Source organism: Gracilinanus agilis, chromosome 2, assembly GCF_016433145.1.
Source record: "Gracilinanus agilis isolate LMUSP501 chromosome 2, AgileGrace, whole genome shotgun sequence".
Classification (NCBI taxonomy): Eukaryota; Metazoa; Chordata; class Mammalia; order Didelphimorphia; family Didelphidae; genus Gracilinanus; species Gracilinanus agilis.
In genome coordinates, this window is record NC_058131.1 from 199940998 (window position 1) to 199968825 (window position 27828).

The window sequence follows — 27828 nt, forward strand, 5'->3', positions numbered from 1 at the left end:
ATATACCCATATATATTATAAGTATCCATATAATATAATCACATATATAATCCTTATGTGATGATGTATATATAATACATACACACATACATATGTATACACACACACTTACATCTATACATTTATAAGGACTGTTGCTGTTTAGTCATTTTCAGTTCTGCCCAATTCCTGAATGCTCATTTAGGGTTTTCTTGCCAAAGATACTGGAGTAATTTGCCATTTCCTTCTCCAGTTATAAGGATTACCAATCACCCATTGAGATAGAACCTACAGGCTACTCTAAGAATCAAGAATCATTGATTAAATATCTACTATATATCAAGTGCTATATGAGATATCTGTCTACATCTATTGCTATATCTACATTTATACATGTGTATAAATATGCATTTATATGTTATAGTTATGATAACTATTTATACACACATAAATAGATTTATGCATATATATGTATATGTTTAAACGATTTAGGACTGAAACGATCTTAAGAAATGATTTAGTCTGATCTCATCTTACTGATGAGGAAAGTGATGCACAGAGATTAAATGACTTGCCCAAAGTCTTTCCGTTTCCTCAAAGAGTTCATAAAGATGTATTATGATGAAATTGATGAAGTGTGTATATATGTATGTGTGTATATATGAAGTGTATATCTATATATACATGTGCATGTATAGCATTCTTACTTATGTTGGGAATGGGGGTCATAGCTCTGATTTAATTAGTTTGGGGGATTCTCAGCATAGAAACTCCATCCACTAATGCAGATAAGCAAGCTTCCATGAATTTAAATATTACAGAGTCTCGTTGGGCATTGAGAGGTTAAACAGCTTCCCCAGGATCACATAGTTAATAGGCGTCAGAGACATGACTAAAACCCAGGTCTTCCTGATTTCATGTTTGATCTTCTATTCACTCCATCATGTTGCCTTCAAACACATGAAATATATTGTGAACAACTTAATATTCTCTTTTCAAAGTTTTTCCTTTAAGAAAGTGTCCAATGGCTAACCATGTCACAAATTTTATACTCTAGTAAAGGTTAGCTTGATTCAATCCCAAAAGAAAATGGTGCCTATAGATTGGATCCAAGCAGTCATACAATTAGCATTAACATGCCAAGGGGGAAATGCTAAGAATGAAGGAATCCCACTTGATTGGGTTCTCCACTTCACACAAATGCCTTGGTGGCTCTTGAATTTCTGCACAGTGTGCAACCTTGCTCTGCTATCAAATTAATGTTAAAATATGTATGCTCTAACTTCTGATTTATAATATCAGTGACAAATAGTAAAAAGGACAGGCATGCCATAAAGTTTATGGATGGAGTGATGGCATGCACAATGATGTCTCATAAAGAATAAAGGGGGGGAGTTATTTATTCTTTTGGATTCATGAACTAAAATACAGATAGACTGGCTGTGTGGCTGCGTGCATGGAATTTTTCATAAATATCCCACAGTGCACCCTGTTGTACAGCAGCCATACATTAATTAGAGCATTCGGCAGACACTGCAATGTGTTACACTCACCCAAGTGAATCTTCATTTTTCACATGCAGGGGCTTACTAATTAAAATCAGCTTTGCAATTAAATGTGGAAAATTGTGTTAAACTTTCAAGCGTGGTTAAGAAAAAAATGTAATTATTTTTAGGGTATTTTATTTTGATGCAAATGAATTTTCCATCAAAGTGAAACTGGTAAAAGGGAGGTATAAGGATCTCTCTCCCCCACCCCTTAGTCTCCCTCTCTCTTTTTTTGTATTATAGATGCTCCTCTCAGTTGCAAGTTGCAATGCTCCCCTATATCTCTCTGCCAGTACCTGGCTCTGTTCCAATGCTTTTAGTGAGTGCTATCTGTCAAGGCATGAATAATACAGCCCCTAGGCTGTTGGCAGAATCCAAATGAGGCATACATCAGGAAGCAGGCACTCAGCTTCAGCTCCAGAACATGCTCTTGTGAAGACAGGCAATTATTCACCCGAGGCTGCAGCCATGGCAATCATACTGGTGGGTGAAAAAAGGTATAGGAAATGAAAAAAAATTTTTTTTGAATAAGAAATATGGCACAAGCCAAAGAAGATTCAATAATTTTTTGTAATAAGAGAGAAAATCTACTTTTCCCCATGTTTGAAGATTTTAGTTTTAAAGTTTCATTTGAATTTTTGAGAGCTCATTCTTTTCTAAGTGGGACAGGGCTCACACATCATAACTGGAATATCCAAGCAAATCATCTAATGCCATGGCTGTTCCCATTGGTCAAGATGCCAAAGGTAAAGGATACTTTGAAGATAACATTTTTTAAAAATTCTGTGGTTGATAAACCAGTAACTTATTTTTTGGGGAAAAAACTCAACCCTTGATGCAAGATGAGAATAACTGAAATCTATAGTAATATAAGTACAGGAGATTCACTTAAAAAAACCCTGCAGAAATATAAATTACTTAACCAGGTTATCTTCTAATTTAACAAAAAAAAGACTAGCATAGAACTGCTAATATGAAAAAATATTTCTCCTGACAGACATTTCTATTATCTTTTTGTGTGAGTTGGGGGGCTAAATGCAAAAATTACTATTTTGAAAAGGGAAAAATCCAGTTAATTTTAACTTCCTGGGTGGAGTATGCATGATAATTGCATGTGAATAGGAAGTATTAGATTCTGCAATAAATTAATTTGATTTTATTCTTTTTACAAAGATATCAATGATTACATTTCTACTTTTTTAAAAATGGGAAATAAAATGTAGAAATATTAATGAGAGCATGTAAAGTTTAGCTAAGATCAAAGGTTGATAGATTTTGAACTAGATAGGACCTTTGAAGTCATGTGTGTCTAAAGGTTTCATTTCACAGATAAAGTAACTGAGACCTAAAGAAAATGGACTATATCATCCAATATCATCCAACTGGGAAGTAGAATAGCCGGATAATGCAATGCTAAAATCATTCTGAAGAAGTTTAGTGTCTCCTAACATGAATTTTCATTTGGGTTTTACTAAATCAAATTGTAATTTGGAGGGGAATGGAGTAGGGGATCTATAAAACTAAATCAAGTTCTTTAATCCTTAGCCAAATATTTCAGTTATGCTTCTATAGTAAAGATTTTTGCTATCACAAGTCTGAATACCAGAATATTTGTTATTAGGGACTGGTCAAATATCCATCTATTGAGGAGATAAGTCACATGTAAATGAATTTATATAAAATTTCTGTTGGAAAACTCAAGCCATCTGGAGTAGACATTGAATTACACATTTCATGGTGTTGAATGAGAAATGTCCAAACACCTACAGTAAGTTCCATCAGGTGACCTATTTGTCTATTTTCAGATCCTACTCATTTAGTAAAAAGCAGATCAAATCTGGAGCAACATATTTTTTTTGCACATTTACTTCTGTCTTTATAATTATACAGATTCAATGATCTTTCAAAGTTTAATATTTACAGAACACTTTTCTGCAAGGTATTTAATGTAAGTAAAATTCTCATTTACAGATGAGGAAGGGAACTAAGGTTCAAAGAGGTGAATTGTCAAGAGTTGTTTTGCTAATGAACATCAAAGGCAGGACTCAAACATAGGCCACAAACCAAGGCCAGTGCTCTTTATTGCTTTCTTTCTTTCTTCTTCTTTTTTAAAAATACTCTGACCTTCAGTCAATACTGTGCACTGGTTTCATGGCAGAAGAGTGGTAGGGGCTAGACAATGCCCAGGGTCATACAAGTAGGAAGTGTCTGAAGACAAATGAACCCAGAATCGTGAACCTAGAACCTCTGATCTCTAGGCCTGACTTTCCATCCACTGGGCCACTTAAATGCCCCCCTTTCCAATGCTCTTTCTACTGTATCAAGTTTCTTCTTTTATATTAGAGTTAATTAGTGCCAATTATCTATACACATTAGACTTGATAAGTCCCCAGGTTTTTTTTCTGTGGTAAGTCCTACTTTACAGAAATTTTGTCCTCAGTTTCCTCATCTGTAAAATGAAGGATGAGGAAGTGAGGAAATTGTAGAGAAGGCACAGAATTTTGAGTAACTGCTTTTATCACTGTGGGATAGTCATATCCTGTCTGTGAACCTCAGTTTCCTCATCTGTTAAGCTGGCTGTCATCACTTCCAACTCTGGCTCCCAAGACCTGATAAATACTAATGATCTTTGACAGTATGACACCTCTGTGACACGTTAGCAAGAAGATAAAACTTAACAGGCAAGCCACAAGGAATGGATGTTTGTTTAGGAACCACTGTCATATTAAGCTCATTATTTTTTAGCCTTTTCCTCCATGTGAGAAATGCCCCTAGGAAACAGGGATGGAAGTGGTAGGTGCCCATTTTCCAATCCTTCCCTTTTCCTTAAAGGCATTTCTTATCAGCATTTTAAATGCCTGAAGAATATTGAGTAGGGGGCATGGCTGAAGGCACTATTTCTAAAGTTTCCAAACCTACTAACACCTCCAGAAGAAAAGAACAAATACCAAATTTCTCAACTGGCATCCTGATCACATGTTTTTGGTAATTTATTATTTCTTGTTCAAACATTATATCTTGATTACAGATGTCAGTCCATGAAAAAATGTTCACTGAATATGGATCCTTGCTATAAAATGTGGAGAAATTCAGATGCTTTACCATTGACTCAAGGGTAATATTCTTTAACCGAGGCAGCAAATCTTAACTAAACATAGCAACAATTAATTTTAGCAAAACAAGGATAAATAGGATCCTAGTGAGAGATAAAAGATAAAAGAACACTGGACAGTAAATCAGAAGAGGTGGGATTCAATACTGTGATGTTACTTCCTATCCCTGAGCCCCAGGTTCTTTATCTAAAAAATGGGGGCAATAATTGTCAAACCGCCTATTGGTAGCATTGTGGGGAAAACACTAAATATGTATGTTTTATCCTTACTCTAGATGCATGTATTTATTTACTTTCCTTCTGTATTATAGATTTAGGTTTTTAGCTTTAGGTTACTAATAGTTAAAGAATTAAAATGGGTATGTGTAAATGTGTGTATATGTATACACACTCAACTATAAGTTACACACACTCTATGTACATATACATAATATAAAAATCAGGTATACTATATCAAACACATGTGGTTTCTACCACATTTTGGCTAATAGTTAATACCCCATCAATATTAAGGAGCCAAAAACTACTAGCAGAAATCTCTGCCCCCCTCCTCCACATAAACCCCCCAAAACGTGTATTTTTAACATAGCAGTATATCTCTGGTTAGAAAGGCGTATTAATCCAATAACATGAAATTTTATGGGGACAAATGAGTCTTATAATGGGGTAAGAGAAAAAAGTGGTGCAAGGACAATATGAGGGAAAATGTGGTTTACTTACAGCTCAAATGAAAGAAGACCTGAGTATTTTGACAATGATGATTACCCTCTTCTCTAGATTTCTGTAGCACTGCTATCTCTTGATTCTTCTGCTTCCCAGACCACTCCTTCAGTTTCTTTGGCTAGAATGTCATTTAATCATAGCCTTTCATCTTTGATGCCCCATAAGATTCTATTCTTTACCCTTTTATCTTCTTCCTCTTTGGTGATATTATCTACTCCTATGAGTTCAATAATCATCTGTAGGCAGACGATTTTCATATTTATTCTGCTTTAACTTCTCTTTTGAATTCCAGTCTCATATCTTTAAATTTTTTTTGGACTTCTGGACCAGGATTATTATCCAAGAACAGAACTCATTTCAAACCTTTCCCTGAACATCCCTATTTCTGTTGAAGGCACCACTTTCATTTCACTCATCTAGGAAGATTGGGAGATTCTTGGTGTCATCCTCAACTCCTCCTTGTACTTAACCTACATATTTAATCTATTGTCAAAGTTTCTCATTTTAATCTTTGTAACATATATGACATATATTCCTTTCATTCCATTAATCCAGGTGCCATGCTTATACAGACCCTCATAAACCTCACTCTTGGACTATTGAAATAGTTTCATGCTTGGTCTGCTTATCTCAAATCTCTCCCTACTCAATCTATCCTCCATTAAGCCACCAAAATGATTTTGCTAAAGGGCAAATCCGGTCATATCATCCCTCTCCTCAGTAACTTCCATTGGCTCCCCATTACCTGCAAAATCCCATGTCTGCAAGGCCTTAACAACTTTCTTTCCCATCTTTCCAGACTTATGCTTTATTCCATTTTATTGTCCAGACAGTGCTATTTTTGCTGCTCTCTGCATGGGAAACTAGATATTTCCTAGTTCTGTGCCTTTCATTGTCCATGTCCACATTTCCTGAAATATTCTCCATCGTCAATCTCATTTTCTGGCTCTCTTTAAAACTCAGCTCCACTTCTATCTTAAGTAAGAGGCCTTTCCTAGTCCTGTCTCTCTCATTCCTACCTTTTTACTGAGACTCCTTTCCATTTAAAATGTATGTGCTGGGGGCAGCTAGGTGGTTCAGTGGATTGAGAGCCAGGCCCAGAGATGGGAGGTCCTCGGTCCAAATCTGGCCTGAGACACTTCCTAGCTATGTGATCCTGGGCAAATCACTTGACCCCCATTGCCTAGCCTTTACCACTCTTCTGCCTTTGAACCAATACACAGTATTGATTCAACGATGGAAGGTAAGGGTTTAAAAAAATAAAATGTATGTGATACAGAGGTACATTATTATTAATAATTATTTGTCATGTTATCTCCCAATTTAGGATATTAGTTCCATGAAGATGGGGGGCATATTTTTGCCTTTTTTGTATTCAGAGTTCTTTATACCTAATTTGATAGCTTTATATTGGGGATAAGGTAAAGAGAAGGGAACTTGCCTAAATGTTAAAGCACAGAGGAATTTCTAACTGTATTTTGACTCTAAAATTAGTGCTTTTTTTGCAGGCTTTATGTAAGCAATATTGTGGAATGACAATGACAAAAGCAAAGAGCTGGGCTGTATTCAGAGAAGCAGTATCCAGAAAAATGGAGGTGATAATCCCACTGAAACTTCTGCTTGTCAGATTGCATCTGGAATATTGTGCCCACCTCTGTAAGTGCTCTACAACTGATAATATGACTAGGGATAGGCAATGGACTCAAAATCATGCCATCGTGAATTCTACATATATGTATAAATTGTCAAATATGTGCCAGTCCATTAGTGGCAATGTCAGAATAAGAAACTAAGCTCTTCAACTCTAAATCTGATGTAGAGAGTATTTTTCATACATTACCTCATTTAATTTTCACAATACACAATTTGTGTATTAAATAATATAACCATGACTATCACCACTTTACAGATGAGAAAATGGTGGCTTACAAAAGTAAAATATCTTGCTCAAGATCATATATCTAATAAAAAGGAGAACCAGATTTTAAACTCAGTTTTCTGATTCCAGATACAATCAAAACTTTCACCTCTGTGCTATATTGCCTCAACATGCACATTGCTAAAAAGTGGTCATCCAGACTCTGCTTGCATACCTCAAGTGACAATGGACACAATGGAGAGAACTCACTACATTTTTGGACTGCTCCAATGATTCAAAAATTGTTCCTTATACTGAGCCAAAACTTGCCTCCCTGAAACTTCAACCCCTAGAGCAGAAAGACTAGTCCTTTTTCAACATGACAACCCTTCAAATACTTGAAGGCTGCTCTCTTGTCTCCCTTGAGTTTTTTCTTCTCCAAGCTAAACATCTCTAGTTCCCTTCCCTCCGCTCAGAATCCTTCAATGGATCCCTATTGTCTCTAGGATAAAGTATGAAATAATTATCATAGAATTTAAAGTCTTCCTAAAGTTGTTTCCCTGTTATGTTCCTCAGTTTCCTCACAAGTAAAAGAAAGAAATTATATTAGGTGACTTTTGATTATCTTGAGTTTTAAATTTATGATGCTAAGCCTCATAAGCTATCATTTTTATGTTACAAAGGGGAATTTTAAATTAAACTGAAGACTAGATGACTTTCATGGTTCTTTTTATTTCTAGATTTTAAAACCAAAGTTGATCCAATTATTATTTTGCAACACATATTCTAGATATGTTTTAATTCCCTTAGAAATGTTCTGATTTTTAACAATATAATTGTTGGGGGAACTATTATCATTTCACCACTTGTAGTTAAGAACCCTCACCAAATACCTATTAGAAGGACTTAATTTTTGTTTTAATTTGAATTGAGTTGCTCAGCTAACATTTTCCTCCAGTGTCACATGCTGTGGAGGTGGCTTTTGTGTCTTGGAGACTGTGCTAGGAGGACCCAAGTTTTGGTAGATCTTGTCAAGTTAGAAATGAATACCTTTGAATCAGGGGCCAATAAGAATGTTGGTCACCAGGTCTTGTATTTTTTTTTTTTTAGCAATGGTAGCTCATGAATATTATCTGCTGTATTATAAAGGGGTTGTGATGTACATTGGAAGATGAAGTGGTCACTCTAATGAAACATGGATATTTCAAGTATTGCAGTAAATTGATTTGCTTTATGAATTAAGGAACATTATTATCTCCATTAGGATCCACTAATTTTTTTAAATGTACTTGAGAAATCTTTTTTAAAAAAGAAGAGAGAAGAGGAAAACGCACTGTATTTTTAAAAGAGCAACAAAAATGGAGGAGCACTCATTTAGGAAATTAATTGTATTTTAAAGTAAGAAGGGACTAGTTAGAGGACCGTTTGGTCTAGCCACCTCATTTTACAGTGAAAAAAACAGTGACTCCTAGAGAGGAAAGGCCTTGCTCAAAGCCCCATGATTTGTAAGAGCAGAATGTTTCCTTTCATATCCTGTATTCATTCAACACTTCAACATGCTGCCTCTGTTTGCTCAAACATGTACTATAAAGCAAATATAAATTTTTCCCATTTTGGATAAATACACATGCATGTGTATATATGCATATATCACATAATCAATATAGTATTATTTAAAAGTTCCCATCAAATGAAAACCATTCTTTCTTATAAGATGAAGTGAATAAAATTATTTAAAGAAATCCCCTAGAAGTATCAATGCAAATACTTTTGCAAAAAGAAAAAAACCCACATAGAATAATAGAATTTTAAATCTTTGAAGTACTCTAAATGTTATCTGTTAAAACTTTTATCCTACTAAACTGAGGATCAGATTAGTGACTTAATGGTTCAAGGTCCTACAAAGGGTTAGTGTAGAAATAAGACTGTAGTTCAAGTCCTTTGTGTCTTTTTTTGTTAAAAAAATACAGGGCAAGATTTATTTTGCATATGTTTTTATGAGAATTTCAGATTACAGAAGTGCTAGCTTTTATTTTTTTCTATTTTCAATGTTTTATCCATGTTCTTTTTTATATCACTTTGCAAGGATTCACCATAACCTCTCTACTTCCACCAGTAGGAACCTCTCTTTGTAACAAATAGGTTTCTATTATTCAGCCCTCTTCATTACCCCATTTGGGATTTTCTTGGCAAAGATACTGGAATGGTTTACCACCTCCCTCTCTAGCTCATTTTACAGATGAGAAAACCGAGGCAAGCAGGGCAAAGTGACTTGCTCAGGGTCACACAGCTAGTAAGTGCCTCAGGTCAGATAAGGCTTCCTGACTTCAGGCCTGATGCTCTATTTGCTGTGCAACTTAGCTTGCAAATTACTAAAATAAATCATGACCTTCGACATGTAGTAAAATGTATGTCCACTACCACTTTTTTTGAGAGGGAGGGGAACTGCTTTACTGTCAGTCCTTTGAAAGCATGATTGGTCATTAAGCTGATCAAACTATGTTCTTTCCAATATACCCTAATGCATCTGTCAGCAATTCCTCTTCAAATTAATCAGGTCTATTAATGGTATGTAATATGACTGGTATATTGACAATTACGATCGTAAAAATAGAGAGAAACTTTAACAACTCAGAAAAAATGGGATTTTTTGCATACATTTCTAAATTTACATGTATTTGTGAGTCCTCCTCAAGATTCATCTAATTAGCAGGTCTAAGATTCAGGCTGTTCACATAGTGACAAACCAGAATCATGCCTCAAAAGCAAGGGCAGAATTGCCATCTTATAAGAGAATGTAACTTTAACCTTCCTTACCTTTATTTCTATTCCTTGTATTGTTCATTTGGAATAAGATGTCTACGAGATTTCATATGCACAATGCTCTCATGCACATCACTCGGATTAAATGTGTACATACATATGTATACTTGCATAAATACTGTGTAGTTTGACAAATTGTGTAAATATTAAAAATAGATATTTTGAAACTTTATGCTGAAGAAATGTTAGCTGTGGAGTAATTAAAATTTAAGCCTAATTAATAAAATATTTGCACGTCATATTGGGTAATTCCTTTTGTACTCATTCCCTAATTATTCAACTCCTGATTTTATTCAACTGCTGTCTGGCTAACAAGTATAAAAGAAAGACTTACCTACCACTCATTAACTGCTTTGTATTCAAAAGGAAATAAACAATGATTTTTTCCCTTTATTGGAGAAGTGGGGTGTAGGTTCATAATATTATTTAAATTATTTTTAAACTCCTGATTTCCGTTACATTATCCCTGAAAACAAAAGTGAGCTATCTATTCTTTTGTTCTTGCTCATCATCAGCCACTTTATGATAAATTCCGAGGCATTCTTCTCCTAACTTAAAATTTTCTTGCTTCCTAACATTACATCACATAGTTATTAATGTTTTTTTTTAGTAATTAACATTTCCCCCTTAGTTTTCTTGAAAGATCACAAAAATAATTATTTGCTCTCCGCAATATATTTCTGAAAAAAGAAATGCTTATTAGATACCAAAAAAATTGCTTTTAAGTTTCTAGGGTGATATTCAACTTTAGTTTTCCTAAAAGGAATACATCTTGTGTATTACTCTATAATGCATTTGTTCTTAATTTTTTTTCTTGTCTTTCATCTGGTTCTATTATCTAATTGGGTAACTTGGTTTTGAAACTTCTTTTCCTGAGGTAATCAGGATTTTTTTCCTATAACACAGTCTTTGAGAGTTGTCTTGAGGCACTGAAAGGCTTGGTGACTTGCTCGTAGTTACATAAATAGTATGTGAAAGAGGAAATATTTGAACTGAAATCCTTTTGCCTTTAAAATCAGCCCTCTATCTACTTTGCTGTACCATTTATCATTTTCTCTTAGGTGACTAGAAATACAAAGTGACTAGAAACAGAAGGGTCTAGAAGTAGACATTCTCAAAAAAAGTATACAAATCCACAGTAAATGTCATGACTTCCTGATGACAGTAATTCTGGTCCTGCCGTCTGCTATTTAATTTTCTATACAAATTTTCATAGAAACACCTATGTTTAATTGTACTCCAATGTGTGAAATATTCTCAACCATCATAACCAAGGCTTGAATTCTGAGGGCTGTCTAACTGAATAATTATGCTTTCCTCCGGAGGCTACCACCTTGTAGTATCTCAAATACTTGCCCACCCCTCAGGTAAAGAAACAAACAAACAAAAGATTAGATTGCTGTGTGCCTTTCATCTACAGGTAGACAACATATTTTTTTTGGGTCTTATTCCCAATAATTATCTAAACATATTCCTTTCTAGGGGCCCTCGACAGTTTATCTTCATTGAAAAGCTGGAATAACACTCTTTATGAGCATAATAGAATTATTTGGATCTCCAAGTCTCATTATCACTGATGTGTCCCAGACTTTGACCTTTGAGACTAACCTTATCACATGACTGCCTCCGCTCCAAAGCCTATGCTTTGTTTCCAGATATTAACTTTGTTAAATGACAGAAGTCATACTAGCACAAGAATGTCACCGAGGTCACATTTTAATTTGCCACATATGATTTACAGACCTCCCACGTTGAATATGAGAGAAAAGAGAAAGAAGAAAAAAAGCATTCTCAGTGAAATAGGTGGTGGGTCATTTCAGTGTGCCATCCATATAATAATCATTTATACAGTGGCTAGAAAAATGGCTGTTATGATGGGTGGGCGTACCTGTGTGCATGTCTCTGTGTTTGGGTGTGTTCATGTATAGCTTCTGGCTAATCCAAATTTGTGCAGGTTTTTGTATTAAAATGACTTTATGCCATGCAGAGATAGCTAGGTTGGCTTATGCTCTATTAAAAAACAACAACACTGTATAACTATCTGAGTCAAAGGAGGGAGTTTCAAAAGGAAAGAGGAGGAAAACCAAAACCAAGTCCAAAATGTATCGTTGTCTTCCAAGAACACTCAACCAGCCATTTCCATCATTCGGTTCCGGTCATTTAACAAGGTCATCAAAGACAAGGTGGTTATCAAACCCTTCCAGTTACATTCCGGAAAGCACGCCAGTATTACCTTCTGTGTCTTGCGTATTTGCCACTAACGTGACCGCTACCATCACAGCCAGGAGTGGGGCAGCTGAAAAAAGGAAGAGAATTAATTACAGAGGTGTCGTGTGCTGCCGAGAGATTATACTAAAAGCAGGCAGTAGGTATGCCGAGATGGAGGGCAACAAAGACAGAAAGAGAGAAATCAAATAACTGAAGAGAGAGAGAGAGAAAAAAAAAGAGGGGGGATGCTTTTTATTAGCAAGTCTCTGGGGAATTAATTTCATCAGTGCAGCAGGGCATGAGCAAAGCACCAATGAACTTGAAAGTGCATTATACCCATTAAAAGGCATGAATTTTCTAAATTGCTAATGGGGATACATTTTACACTCAGAGCACTAACCTGAACAGCTCCTGTATGGCTGGTTCCACGGGAACTGCAGAGAGATGGAAAATATATAAAAATTTATCATCTATTACAAGTACCCCTCTTCTAGAGAAAATTACCCAAAAGGTTGTGTAAAAGCAAGGGTCACAATGAATCGTGCAAAGAGATTTTGGAGGATGAAGGTCACCCTGAGCAGGAGCCTCCAGTGATTTAGTGAAGCAGCAGACGTACCTCGAACCCCTTTGGAGCGTGTGCGATGGCGTTTCTCGTCGGCATCCACCTCCATCTGGGAATAGATTAGCAGGCAGTCAATGTTCTTATCCTGCATGCACAGACTATCAATGCATTGAGTGGTACCCGGCTCCCTCACTATTTATTGACAATATTTTAATTCCATTTTATTCTGCAAAGTGAAATACCCGGGAGGAGGGTGGGAGTGGACGGAAACCTAGATACATTATTTAATGGCAAACACCGCCCCCCACCCCCCACCCCCATCCCCATCCCCAACTCCATCAGAGGCAATGTTTAATCGACAGACTTGCACCTTTTTTCGGAATGTTTGTAAGAATGAAAATCCATTGTATTATTCCTATTTAAAGTTTTTCTTATAAGACATGGGAGGCTACTTTGAGATGTACTTTGGAATGCTTACATCACTCAGACTTTCTGAATCTAAGAGTTGGAAGGGAAGTCAGGCGCTCACTAGTCTAATCAATACCTGAACAGGAATTTCATCTACATCCTCTTAGCCCCTCCCCTTTCATGGAAAACCCTTAAAATCGGGGCCTATATCCCGTGGCAGTTACATGTATGCCTCCTATTACATATCTGTAGCTAAGGGCATAAGAGAGAATTATTAAATAACACAATCACTATCTGTAAAATTTGGAATAACATTTTTTAAAAAAAGCCAAGAGACAGATTTTCCTAAAACACGACTGTGGAACGACCAAATAAGAACAAAACCAAAAGTAAACAGAAGGGTGGGTGAGGAGAAAAGAGGGTGAAGGGAAAAGGAAGAGAGGGGGAGAGACAGAAGAGGGGAGTGATGTAGAGAGGGAGGGAGAAAGGAAGAGACAGAGAGAGGGAGAGAGAAAAAGGATGAAAAAGAAAGGTAGGGAAGGAATGGGAGAGAGAGGAAAAAGGATAGGAAGAGGTGAGCGGGGAGAGAGACAGAGAAAAGGGGACAGAGACAGAAAGAGGGAGAGGGATGATGGGGAGAGAGAAGGAAGGAGTGGGAAAGGAGAAAGGCAGAGAAAGAGAGACAGAGAGAAAGGGGGGGGAACAAACACCTCATACTCTGTCTGATTGTATAGTTCCTAGTTTTCATTTATACTGATAGATCAGTTTGAACAAGTGTGGACACTTCACCATTAGCATGCAACAATATACATGTGTAATAAATAATATTATAATATATTAATAACAGCAGATCTATCTAGTAACCCTCACCAGGGAACCTTAATTATTAAACTGGAGAGGTTAGTAAATGATAAGCCACTGAAATGAAAGCTCATCTCGACCCCACGACATGAATGTGACATCTGTTCTCTGATTTGTGATTTCTTTGCCCTGTCCACGTGTCCATACTCAGATTTCTAAATAGAATGAAGGTATTGACACATTGTTCACTATACTCTAAACACTATAGACTTCCTAGGCTGGTTGGGATCCCATAAAAGGTCATCAATGTGCTTGTCTCATGAGAAAAAATAGAAAAGCGAAATAATCCCTGCTTTCAAAGGGCTTACATTCATATAGAAAAATTCTCAGATCTTAAAAAGGGGCATATCTCCCCCTCCTTTGTTTCTCAGTAGTGAAAATCACAAATAATGCTTTTACAAAAAATAATCAGGCAATACCTACACATGTCCACTCCCTCATTTCTATAAACTTTCTGTGATTTGGCTCTCTGCATGTTTCAAGGGTATCCATGATGAAAATGTAAGTAAGGAAAAGGCAAACTTTTTTAGATGATTTTCTATAGCAGATGACATCTTCTTTTAGAAATCATTTTAAAAGTGCTAATAAGCCTTTCTCGATTCTGAACTGAGTTGGGAGAACTATTTTTAACCAATCTGTATCATTGTATGATATTTGCTTTATAGTCAACTTTCAGTTACTTGGGGAAAGTCATTCATGGGAATATGAAAAAACAAATAGGCATACATAAAATATTCATAGGTATAATCTTTCACCTTTAATTTAACCAGTAGCTTTCCCTGTCTCCATTAGCCACCGTGCCACCTCACTCCTACTAGCATCCTTAAAAGTAACATAACTGATTAATTTGGATTTTACAACATCTCATTTCTTATAATGACCATTGATATTGTGAAGATGCTAATAAGAAGTGAAATGACAATACTAGGCAGAAGAGGGGCTAAATAATTGTTCACTGAATAGTTGAAGGGTCACTTTTTTGTAACATGAGTTTCTGGAAATCAATTTCAATATTAATAATCTTGGCATGGAAAATATCTAGTCTAAGACTTAACTGTACCTTTTGTTTCCACATGACTATCTATGAGGTAAAGACTTTTACATTATTATTGGGGGATAGTAAAATATAGAAAAATTGATGAAATGTGTGCTAAGAAACCTTCCAAGGTCTTTGGGATTTATTGTGAATATTGTCTTTTAGTTAATTTAGGAGAATTTTGGGAAAAAATATGGACTCCGCCAAATTCTCATAAATTAGCTAAAATATGATATTCACAATAAATTCCAAGGCCCTTGGATGATATGAAGAAAGCAAAGAGGTTTAGTGAAGGTTGGAACACGAGCTTCTAATTGGACTTTGCTATATATTCCCTATGACTAGGGAAAAATAATTTGACTTTTGCAAGCCTCAAGTACTTTGTCTATAAAGTGAGAGTACTGGACTCAGATAATTTCCAAAGCCCTTTGCAACTCTAGAATTTGTGATCCAAGCAAGAAACTGAAAGATATGAACTGGTTTGTACTTTTATTCTCTCATTTATTCAATATATATATTGTAGACACCTTCGTAATATCATTATACTTGGTAGTATGCAAAATACAAAGATGAGTAAAAAATGGCCTCTTTTTTGAGTTGATTGAATTCTAGTAAAGAAGGTAAAATACATAGTTGAGTAAATAACTATAATACAAAGCAGAAGAGTTACAGACTTTAAAAAGTGCTAATAAAAGTGCAAGTATGCTGAATCCATGTCAAGCACTCTCTATCCTGATCTCCCCAGATCCAAATACTTTTCTTTCTTTGAGCTTCAGAACAAGGAGTATCTCCTCTGTGAAGTTTCTCTGATTTTTCACATCCTCAAACCCCTAACTCAGGTGAAAGTATTCTCTTCCTCCTGAAACCTTCCTTGAGAACTCAACCTTAATGAAGCTCCTGCTCTCACCCCATCCTTTCTTTCACCTGCCATTGTCTTTCTAAAAAGGTTTCAAGCTCCTGAGGACAGGTAAAGGGGGTGTTAATATTAGTAGCCCCAGTGCTGAAAACAATTCCTTGAATGTAGTGGGTGCTTAATAAATGTTTGTTGAGTATAAGTAACCTTAAAGATCTTTGCCACATTATTGTGCTTCGTGGGGTGGAGTACTCTGGATGGCTGTTTCTTCATCTATAAAATTTCTACTTTGAGATGCATAGATTAAATTTCTCAGTGGAAAAGGAGTATGGTTGTTTAAGGAGACTATAAAAATGAAGCTGCATTGTTAAAGTAATACCATATAAAAATGGAAGACTGTTCCACTAAACTCAGCATTAACTCAGGTTCTGATTAGAGTTCTGTGGCCATTTTAGAGCTTAATGATTTAAAAGTGATGTTAAAACTGGAAAAGCCCATAGAAGCCAGAAATGAAAATAATGCTGAGTTGGAATAAAGGTTCTATAATAACTTGGCATCTTTCATGGGAAACCTATTTTCCCTGAATGTACAACTTGTGGATTCAGGGTTGTGGAGTTCACTTCTCTCAAAGCTACTCTGGCAAAGAAGCCAAGTCGATTGTGTGGTACTCCACACCGTCCAAACCTATATATATGTTCCTGTTTCCTCTCCACCATGTAGAAGAGCTGGGATTGAATATCATCTCTCAAAAATGATTCATTGTTGTTATCCAGTACTTTCAGTTGTGTTAACTCTTCTTGAACCTCTTTGGGTTCTCTTGGCAAAGATACTGGTGTGGTTTGCCATTTCTTTATCCAGCTCATTTTACAAACGAAGAAACTGAGACAAACAGGGCTAAGTTGCTCAGAGTCACATAGCTAGTAAGTTAAGATGAACCTTTCTGATTCCAATCCCATTCTCTAATTCACTGAGCCACTTAGTTAAACAACAGATAGGATTCAAATTACTCACTTGCAAATCAGTTAAGTTTCTCTGTCTATAATATAAGGGCTTGGACTACATAACTTTTAAGGTTTACGTGAAATCCTGAGATCTTACTGAAAGTGATGGTTTGCATTAAAGCAAGCTTGGGAGACTCACTCTAGCAAGAACCCAATACAGGTCACAGTTCAACTTGATTCAACACATATTTATTAATAACACCTACTCCATGTTAGGCACAGTTAGGTGCTAGAGATACAAAAGCAAAACAAAAACCAAAACCCTTTCTTTTCCTTAAGGAGTGTGAATTTTACTTGGTGACACACTATTTACAATAAAGGGATTTAGAATCTAAGGATTTGAAGAGGTGGGGAGAAAGTACATTCTAGGAGGCAATCAGCAAAAATTATTAAAGGCTTACTATGTGCCAAGCATGTGCTAAGCACTGGGCCTACAAAGAAAGGTAAAAGACAATCTCTGCTCTTAAGGAGTTGAAGGACAGTCTTGGCAAAGGCTCATGGGATGAAGATGGAATGGCAAGTTTAGGGAAAGTAAGGAAGCCAGTTTGGGAGAATGTAGCATGCATGAAGGCAAGTAATTGGAAATAAGTCTGGAAATATAACCTAGAAGTAGACTGTGAAAATGTTTTTTAAAGGCTGGGCTAAAGAGTATAATCTGAACTAATGGAGACCCTTGTTGGGCAAAACAATTTGGAAATTTTGAAGGAGGATTTAAATAACTTTGAAATAATTGGACTTGGTTTTAGAGCATCTAAATTGAACTAAGTTCTCTGTGCATCCTTCTGAGCAGTTTAGAACATTTGGAAAGACAATGTGTATGTTTTGACTTCTTAAAAGAATTGAGGATCATGGGTTAAAGGAACATCTTGAATGTTATATTTATATAATTTTAAAGTGTATTTCTGAATTTTAGAAAAGTCAACAATGAGAAGGCAAAGAGCTCTTTGGCTGCATATGTAAGCACAAAGATTACACCCATACTGATTTAGGATCAAAGTATCAGTCATAAACTTTTAGAACTTGGAAGATATTTGAAACTTTTTCTAGTCTAATACTCTTACTTTTCTGTCAGTCAATATCATGTTCAGGCCCTGTGCCAAGCTCTGGGGAAATAAATAAGAAAAAAAGCAGCCCTTGCCCTCAAAGAACTTACAATCTAATAGAAAAAAAGAAAGCTGAAAGGAAAGGGTAAAAAGTAGCATGATAGAAAAATCCAAAGGAATGTTGCTGGGTAGGAAATGAAGTAATGGCCAGTTAGTTCATGTTCCTTAAATGGAGGTTTTGAGAGGGACTATTTGTTCTGTCTTCCAATGTGAAGGACAGAGGGGACTTATGAAGTATGAGCACCAAGGCTCATCCTATCTTACAGGATGATGAGGTTTTTAGGAAGATGAAAGAGAAGTTCAAAGGAAGGTAGCTAGGTGAGAAAGGAAGGTGAAGAAACTGAGGCTGTTCTCTGATTAGCTTGCTTTTATTAGACATTGCTTTCCCAACTATATCGTAAGTTCCTTAAGGGTAAGGACTATTCTGTTCTATCTCTAATACTGCTTGGTACAGTGCTGGGCACAGAAAACCAGCTCTCAGCAAGTCATTGATGGATTTTCCTTATGATGTTTAAAGCCCTTATTTTATAGTCAAAGAAATTTAAGTGATTTGTAAGTGACTTGAATCCTACCTGAGCAGTTAGGTAGTAAGTACAAAGGGGAAAAAAGGAATTCATCCAGGATTATTTAAATAAATCACCTAGATCCAGCTTTTAATGGCATAGAAGGTTAAAGTTAATATGGAGACATTAGCTATTGCTTTTAAAAGCTCATTGTAGATAAATGAGTTGCCCAAAGTTGGTAAAGGTTCAGTATCTAAAAATATGGAAGGATAATCTCAAAATTGATTTAAAAAACATCGGATAAGTACTGGGGATATAAAACTATTAAATATTGAACAATACCAGAAGTTGCTGAATTTGAAACATCTTATTTTGTTTGTTTTAGGTCTTTTTAAAGGAGCAAGTCATGCAAAGCTAATTTAATTTATGTCACTTTTAGGACAGTGACAGGTCTAAAGATAGGATAGAAGCAACAGCTGTTATGTTATCATGATTTCCACTACTTTCCCTTACAATTTGGGATGCTTATCCTTGAACTTAGAAGGAATTGTGGGTGGAGTGGGTAATGATAGCTGACTTCAAGTGTTTGATGTGTGGTCATGGGGTAAAGGGATTTTACTTTGCTTGACCCCAAAGAATAGAGAAATGAACAATGAATAGAAATTGCAGAGAGAATGATTTGGGTTTGGTATGAGAAAAAACTTTCCAACTATTATAACTGTCTTACAGTAGAGTGTTATTTTTCTCCTTATTAGGGTCTCATGCAGTGTCTAGATGATCATTTATTACAGTTACTGTATAAGTGATTCCTTTTCAAATGTAGGACTTTTCTGAACCTTACATTCTATGATTCTGTAAGAGCATAAATTAATGACTGAGATATAGTTATGTAATAAAACTATGGATTTGGAGGATCAATGAAAGAAGAGCTATCAGTGGTTTAGAATTTCAGTACTGCTCAATAGTGTCATGTCCTTAATTCAATATTACTCCATATTTCTATCAGTGGATTAAATAAGTTTATAGGTAATATAAAGCTTTCTGATGAAATGGCTAGTAGTTTGAAGGATATCGAAAGATTTTTGAGTAAAAGAATAGCAACCACCTGTCTGAAAAACTCTAGGTAGTTATAATTAGAGGCAGGTGTATGATTTTGATAATAAGAAAAAAATCCTTTTTCAGCATCAATCAAGAACATATAATATTTCTCTCAATATTGTAATCTTTTTAAAATTAATTTTTTTCAATTAGCAAAGATCTTCCTTTTCTCCCCTACTACTCAAAATCCCTCTTGAGAAAGAAAAACAAAATGCCAGCTGCAAACATAAAGTCAAACAAAAGACATTTTTACACTGGCCATGTTAAAAAAAGGCTCATTATGCAATTGAATCTATCATTTTTATACAAGTCCTCTGGAATCTATGATTGGTCATCACACCGAAAAGAGCCCTGAGGTTTTTCAAAGTTGTTTGTCTTAATAATATTGTTTCCAATGTATGAATTATTCTCCTGATTCTTTTCAATTCACTCTGTAGCAGTTTATTCGAGTCTTCCCAGGTTTCTATGAAACCATCCCCTTCATTATTTCCTAAATCATGGTATTATTCCATCCGTCATATCTTGTTCAGCCATTCCCCAGGTGATAGCAATCCCTTCAGATTCCTATTCTTTGCTATCACAAAAAGAGATGCTATAAATATTTTTTACATTCTTAGATTTTTTTTTGTCTAGGACTAACCCCTCTTCCTTAATCTGTCCTCCTTCTTATCCCACCTTTTCCCTTTTCCCTTTTCCTTCCTGTTTACTAGTTTAGTAAGATGTATTTCTGTATCCTATGCCCACTTCAAATGAGAGTGACATTCAAGTGCAACCTATTCACATTCCTCCTTCTTTGTATAGTCTTCTGCTTGTGCCTCCAAATATGTGAGATAATTTTCTTAACTTTCTTTCCTCTTTACCCACCAATGTATTCCTCTTTGTCTATCTTTCCATTCTTCCTTTAATACTATCAAAACTTAATACAACCAACCCTCTGCTCTCTCTCTCTCTCTCTCTCTCTCTCTCTAATTAGACTTCTTCTGTGGCCCTGATGAAGCTCTTGCTTTGTCTTTCCAAGAATTCTAGTTGAATTTGTACCCTAGCTGAGCTTTTCTTTGAGGCTTAGCTTGTAGATGTTGTAGATCTTTCTCTTATTCTAAGCTTGTATCTTGAGCTTTTCTAGCACTACAAAAGTTTTTTATGATATGATTTCTTTTGTTTGCTCATTCTTCCATCTTCCTGAATTCAGACATAATATTAGGATCTGATTCTGCTCACTACTGGAGGTAAGATTTGAGCTGGTCTTACTACAATTTTCTTGGGGTATTATGAGTTATGTTATTTTAGAACTTCAGAGAAGCTCAGGCTGGATTCCTGCAAACTTTCCATACTTCCAAGTTGATCCAGGGCAAGTTTGATTGCTATCCCTGGTGTGATCTCTTTAAGTTCTTGACTTGCATTTGAGTTTGAGCAATGTACCTTATTCATTTGCCTCATTTAGAGTTTGTTACTGCTACTAGACTCAGCCAATATTTACCAGCTAGTAAGCTTTGCTCTGCTTCAGTGCCAAAACTCTTTGGTTGCTCTTTGATTTGGTATTCTTGCTCTGGTTATTACTCTGTAGTCTCTGGACTGAGCTGGAAATGGGAATTGAGACCCTGGTCCATTCTTAGTAGGTACAAATCACGTGACCACTACATATGCACTAGTCCTGAACTTCTGAGCAAAGTCTCCTCAATCTGTCCTGTAGCTGTGGTTTCAGTGTGGTACATTTGCTTAATCTGCCTAAAGGAGTTGGGTAGAGGGGAGAGGCTCACTGTACATCTTCCTGTTGTTTTGCCTTCTTGGATCCTTGTCTTCTTTAACAAGATGAAATCATAAATCTCTTGCACAAACTATGAAAAGGAGCTTTTACTTTTTATTTTATCATGAAATTCCTTAGTCATTTAGATACATATATAATTTAGATATATATGTTTTAATATATTCATATTATATATAATATTTGTGATATTATATATAACATATGATTAACTTAGATAAATATAAAGATTTAGATAAACCTTTATATTTATCTAAATATTAAATTATATTTATATATACATTAAATTATATAAATTTTATATTAAAAATCTTTATATTCATCTAAATGATTAGGGAACTCAACATCATGATAACAATCAAGTTTCTTTTTATAAATATATTCACATATATTTATAAAGTTTTATATATACATATATTCATAAGTATAAAATATATATACTTACGTATGTATTTCTAGTGCTTAAATGTACAGCTGACTAAAGTAGTAATGAAATTATGCAACAGACAGGATAATCGCTCCTGCCAAATGAGAAAGGGACAAGGAGATATATGGGTAAGTGACTATGAATGTACACTTTTCCTCTGATGGAAATATCTATACTAGTGCTTTGCTGGTTGAGCTGTGAATTGATCCATCCATTCTGGAAAGCACTTTGGAACTATGCCTTTAAAGCTATTAAAGTGTGCGTACCCTTTGACCTAGTCATTCCACTGCTAGGTCTATATTCCAAAGAGATCAAAGAAAGAGGAAAAGGACCTACCTGTACAAAGAACATTTATAGCAACTTTTTTTTGGTAGATGCTAAAAATTTGAAAATAAAGAGCTGTGTTTCTACTGGAGACTGGTTACACAGATTTTGCTATGCTGTGTTTAGTGGAATATTATTGTGCTATAAGATATAGTTAAGATGAAAAGTTTCAGAGGGAACCAGGAAGACCTTATAAACTGAAGCAGAGTGAAGTGAGAATAATTTATGACAAAAATGTTAAAAATAAATGTGAAAGACTTTAACCCTTAGGTCAATGGAATGACAAATCATTTGTCCAGAAGACTTAAGATAAAATATGCCTTTCAACTCATCTCCTGCTGGAGAGGTGATGAGTTTAAAGTGCAGATGCCCATATTCTTGGACATGGATGAGGGAATCTGTTGTTGGATATTCATATTTATGAAAAGGATTTTATTTTATTTTTGCTCCCTTTTTTTGTTCAAGTGTGGGGAGGGGGTGTCAGTGAGTGAGACTAATGATTTTAAAAACAGACCACAAAAACCTTCTCCTACATGAAAATCCTTACTTCCTGCTCTCTATGTAGCTGAATACTAACAAATCACCAGGGCCCAGCATCTTTTTTTTTTTAATTTTGCTATGCTTTTCCTGATTATTCCAGCCTACAGTGACTTTTCACTTCCCCAAAAGTCAGATTCTCAGAGTTGGAAAGATAACAATCTATAATTGAGTTTTAAAAGTACTCATTCATTTATTTATCAAACACTGATTGAGAAGTGGGAATTAGGGATGCAAAGGCAAAAATAAAACAATCCCTACCCTCAAAGAGCCTACATTCTACTGGAATAAAACTACAGGTGCTCAGAAAAGTCAATAGAAAATATAAATGAAATAGATACAAAGTTACTTCTGAAAGAAAGGTTCTAGTTCCTGAGGTGATCTGGAAAGTCTTTTCTAGGAGATATGGAGGATAAACTGAGCTTTGAAGGAAACTAGAGATTCTATGAGCCAAAAGTCAGCAGGGGAATAAATTCCAGGGAGTCTGGCCTCTACAAAGGCATGAAGATTGGAGATGGAATGTCATACATGGGAAACAGTTAATTTGACTGAGATGTAGCGTGCATGGAAAGAAATGTGAAATAAACCCATGAAGAGTAGAATGGAACTGGATTATTAAAAGGTTTAAAAGCCAAATGGAACCATTTGTATTTTAACCTGAAGGCAAGAGGGAACCATTAGTCCTTCTTGAAGAGGGTAGTGGCATGTTCAGACCTAGGGTCAGTAATATCTGTTTGGAAAAAGACTGAAAAGTGGAAAAGAGAGAGTAAAAGAGAAATAATTTACGGTAGATCAAGAGACAGGTAATGAAGGTCTGAACTAGGGCGGTAACTATGATATCAAGTCTTTTTTTTTGAACACTTTCTGTAAAAGAGAAGTCACTGTCTCTTGAGGCACGTAGTTTCACTTTAAAAAAGGTTCAATTTTAGAGATTTTTTTATTTAGCCTAATTATGCCCCCCTTTGTGGCTAAACTTGAGAAGGCTATCAATACTTGACGCTTCCTCTTACTTTCTTCTAAACCTTTTTCAGCTCAAAGCTTGATTTTGCCTTTTGACTTAAGTAAACAACTGATTATCTCCAAAGCTACCAATAATCTATGAATTGGTAGATTCAACAGCCCTTTCTCAGTCTTCATCCTTCTTGTCTTCTTTGAAACCTTTGACCCTGGCAATCACCCTTTTTTTCTTTGATACTCCTTTTTCCTTCTAGGTTTCCATGATTTTACATTATTCTAGTGCTCTTCCTAACTACTTGTTTGCTCTTCTCAGACTCCTTTGCTTGATTTCCATCTATTTTTCTAGGTACCTCACAGTCTAATTGTCAGATCACATTCCTCACTCTCTAACTCATAACCAATCTTTTGTCAATTCCTGTCAATTTTACCTTTATAACATTTCTCACATATGCTCTTTTCTCTTCTCTGACACTGCCACTATCCTAGTGTAGTATATGATTATGATGGAATACTTTTGTGCTATAAGAAATGTCACACGACAGGATTTAAAAAAAAACCTGGGAAGACCTATGTGAATTGATTCAGAGTGAAGTGAGCAGAATGAGGATATTATCATATACAGTAACAACAATAATGTAAAGGTTAATCCACTGTGAAAGATTTAGCTAATCTGATTAATACAATGATCCAAGACAATTCCAAAGGTCTCATAATGAAAAATGATATTCACTTCCAGAGAGAGAAATGATAAATCCTGAGTACAACTACTATTTTTTCAATTTATTTTTCTTGTTCCACCCCAACATGGCTAATGTGGAAATGTTTTATATTACTTTACATATACTTGCTATCACATTATTTGCCTTCTAGAAGGGTGGAGGAGGGGCTAGAGGGAAGAAGAGAACTCAAAATTAAAAAGATCTTAAAAATAATGAAAAAAAGAAATATGAAGACTGAATATAATGTTTGTCTGTTTAACACATGTGAGATTTTTTTGTTTTTAACATATATACATACATAAATATGTATATATAATATGTATATATATATATATTTCTCTGGAGACAGGCTGATAATTGTAATAATCAGAGGCACAATGGTATAGTGGATAGAGTGCTTAATTTGGAATCAGGAAGACCTTGGTTTAAATCTTGCTCCAGACAATTACTAGTAGTGTGACTCTGAGCAAATCATTAACAAACCCTCTGATCTTCAGTTTTGTTTTGTGTAAAATTGGGATCATCGTATTGTAGTCCTAACCTCACAGGGTTGTCGCAAGAATCAAATAGCAGAATATTCCCATAAAGACCCACAAAAATATTAGCTATAATTATTTTAGCCTCTTATTCCCCCCCAAATATCCCCACACAGGGCATTGTAGGTGCTTAAAATACATCTGCTAATTAAATAACATTGAAATGTTATAGCCAAGGATGTATCTACATACACACATCTACTTACATGTATTTTATACATGTATTTATACATCTATCTATTAGTGGCTTAGGATTTTGCTGATATCAATTGTGTATCCTCTTGGGTGAAAGGATCATAGAATTTAGAGCTAGAAGGGGCCCTAGAGATCAGCTAGTCCAACCCCCTCATTTTACAGATGGCTGAGGCTGCAGTTTCAAAGTTCCCATCAGAGCATCCAGTCTCATAGCAACCAGAAATGGCAAAACAACACTGTTTTGGAAGACTAACAGCTGGGGTAACTCTTCTCCCTCAGGCTTTGGAGAAGCAGTGGTGGGAGATGGAGCATGGGACAAACCACATATTAGGGTGGGTAGATTTATTTCAACTATTTCTATTTATTAATTTCTATGTCAGAAACTTTAGATTTCATTCTAAGATAGACAAGTTTCTTAAAGAAAAGAAATATTTTATGGTCAAAACACTTTTGGTAAATCAATGATAATACAGCTATTGTTTATCATCTACTTAGAAGGACATGTATGTACTATTGGAAATATTTTATCCAGATCTATAGACAAAAATGATGACCTTGAATTGAGCAAAGCATAGGCACAGAGAAGCTTATTATTAAAGTCTTCCTTAATATGACTCCAAATATTCTGACTAGCCTGTTCTTTTCCTACAATTTCCCAGTTTCATTCCTTTGCAAATGCCACGTGTAGCACACAGGAAGAGTGCCTCCTCTCATCCCCTAAATCTCCCAGTGCTGAAGTCTTTCCTTTCCTTTAAAATTTAACTCAATGTACCTCCTCTGTGAAGGATACCCCTAAACACTTCCCTTCTCCATTCTGAAGAGAATGTGATCCCCTCTTCAAATAGCTCATAAAAGATTATCTGAACCTCTTCTTTAAGCTTATTTCACTTTACTTTGAGTATCTATACTTTCATTAATATAGATAGTCATGCCACCAGTGCAGACTGGCAACTCATTGTTAACCTATAGTAATGGAGAATTAGTTGAGGATGCTAAGAGGTTGAAATACTTTGCCTATGGTCTCAAAACTAGTATATGTCAGAATAAAAGGTTGAAACCATAATATCCTGACTATAAGACTAGTTCTCAATCCAGCACACCAAGAAACCTCTTTCCCCTTGTATTATATTTATATATTTATACTTCTTAGAGGAATTATAGAATTGCAGAATTTAGACTTGGAAGGAACCCAGCTCCCCTCTTTGATATCTAGTTCAATCAATACCCTAAATCAGTGATGATGAACCTTTTAGAGATGGAGTGTCGGGTCCTGCCACCACTGCCTCTTCCCTGACACAGGGGAGGGAGGAAGTGCTCCCATTGGATTGCTGGGCAGAGGGGTGGGTGAAGTGAGGAATGTCCTCAGCATGTGTAGAAAGAGGGAGGGGAATGGCCTGCACACTGCCCTCCCCTCCAGCTCTGCCACCTGTGAGCCACCCACTTTACTCCAGGCACTCTCATTGGGCTGCTGGGCAGAGGGACCAGTGATATGAAAAAAAAATGTCATCAGGTATGGTGGAGAGGGGAAGGGAGCAAAATCCACCCAAGTCCTTTCTAGCAATGAATTTGGGAGGGGATGGGAACACATGCCCACAGAGAGCTCTCTGCATGCCATCTTTGGCACCCATGCCTTGGTTTGCCATCACTGCCCTAAATGAATAAACACTATAACTGACCCGTCTCAGATTAAAGACTTCCAAGAGGAGCATCCTAATCCACATTAGTATACTCCTAACTGTTAGGAATTTCCCCACCCAGCTATAGTACTCAGGACTTCTCCAACATGCTTTAGCATGAATAGGCAATTTTCAGATAAAGAAATCAAAACTATCAATAAGCACATGAGATAGTGTTCTAAATCTCTAATAATTAGAGAAATGCAAATGAAAACAACTCTGAGGTATCACCTCACACCTAGCAGATTGGCTAAAATGACAGCAGGGGTGAGTAATGAATGCTGGAGGGGATGTGGCAAAATTGGGACCTTAATGCATTGCTGGTGGAGTTGTGAACCGATCCAAACATTCTGGATGGCAATCTGGAACTATGCTCAAAGGGCTATAAAGGAATGCTTGTCCTTTGATCCAGCCATACCATTGCTGGGTTTGTACCCCAAAGAGATCATAGATAAACAGACTTGTACAAAAATATTTATAGCTGCACTCTTTATGGTGGCTAAAAACTGGAAAGCAAGGGTATGCCCTTCAATTGGGGAATGGCTCAAAAAACTGTGGTATATGTTGGTGATGGAATACTATTGTGCTCAAAGGAATAATAAACTGGGGGAATTCCATGTGAACTGGAAAGACCTCCAGGAAATGATACAGAGTGAAAGGAGCAGAGCCAGAAGAACATTGTACACAGAGATCGATACACTGTGGTAAAATCAAATGTAATGGACGTCTGTATTAGCAGCAATGCAATGACCCAAGACAATTCTAAGGGATTTAGGGAAAAGAATGATACCCACATTCAGAGGAAGAACTACAGGAGTAGAAACACAGAAGAAAAACAACTGCTTGAACACATGGGTTGATGAGGACGTGATTGGGGATGTAGACCTGAAAAGACCACACCAATGTAATTATCAATAATATGTAAATAAGGCTTGACTGACCACACATGTTAAAACCAGTGGAAATGTGAGTTAGCTCTGGCGGCGGGGGGGGGGGGGGGGAATGTGGGGGCGTTTTAGG

General features: G+C 36.0%; 1 protein-coding gene across 1 annotated transcript in view; it reads right to left on the reverse strand.

Annotated features, from left to right (window-relative positions):
- The window catches only part of MYT1L (myelin transcription factor 1 like), a 309828-nt gene that overhangs the window by 256429 nt on the left and 25571 nt on the right, over window positions 1–27828 (reverse strand). Inside the window, exons 2-4 of the mRNA XM_044660933.1 lie at window positions 12867–12921; window positions 12651–12684; window positions 12276–12338 (exon numbers count right to left, since the gene is read on the reverse strand). Of these exons, the coding sequence (XP_044516868.1) occupies window positions 12276–12338; window positions 12651–12684; window positions 12867–12921 (152 nt within the window). The remainder of the gene's footprint in view (window positions 1–12275; window positions 12339–12650; window positions 12685–12866; window positions 12922–27828) is intronic.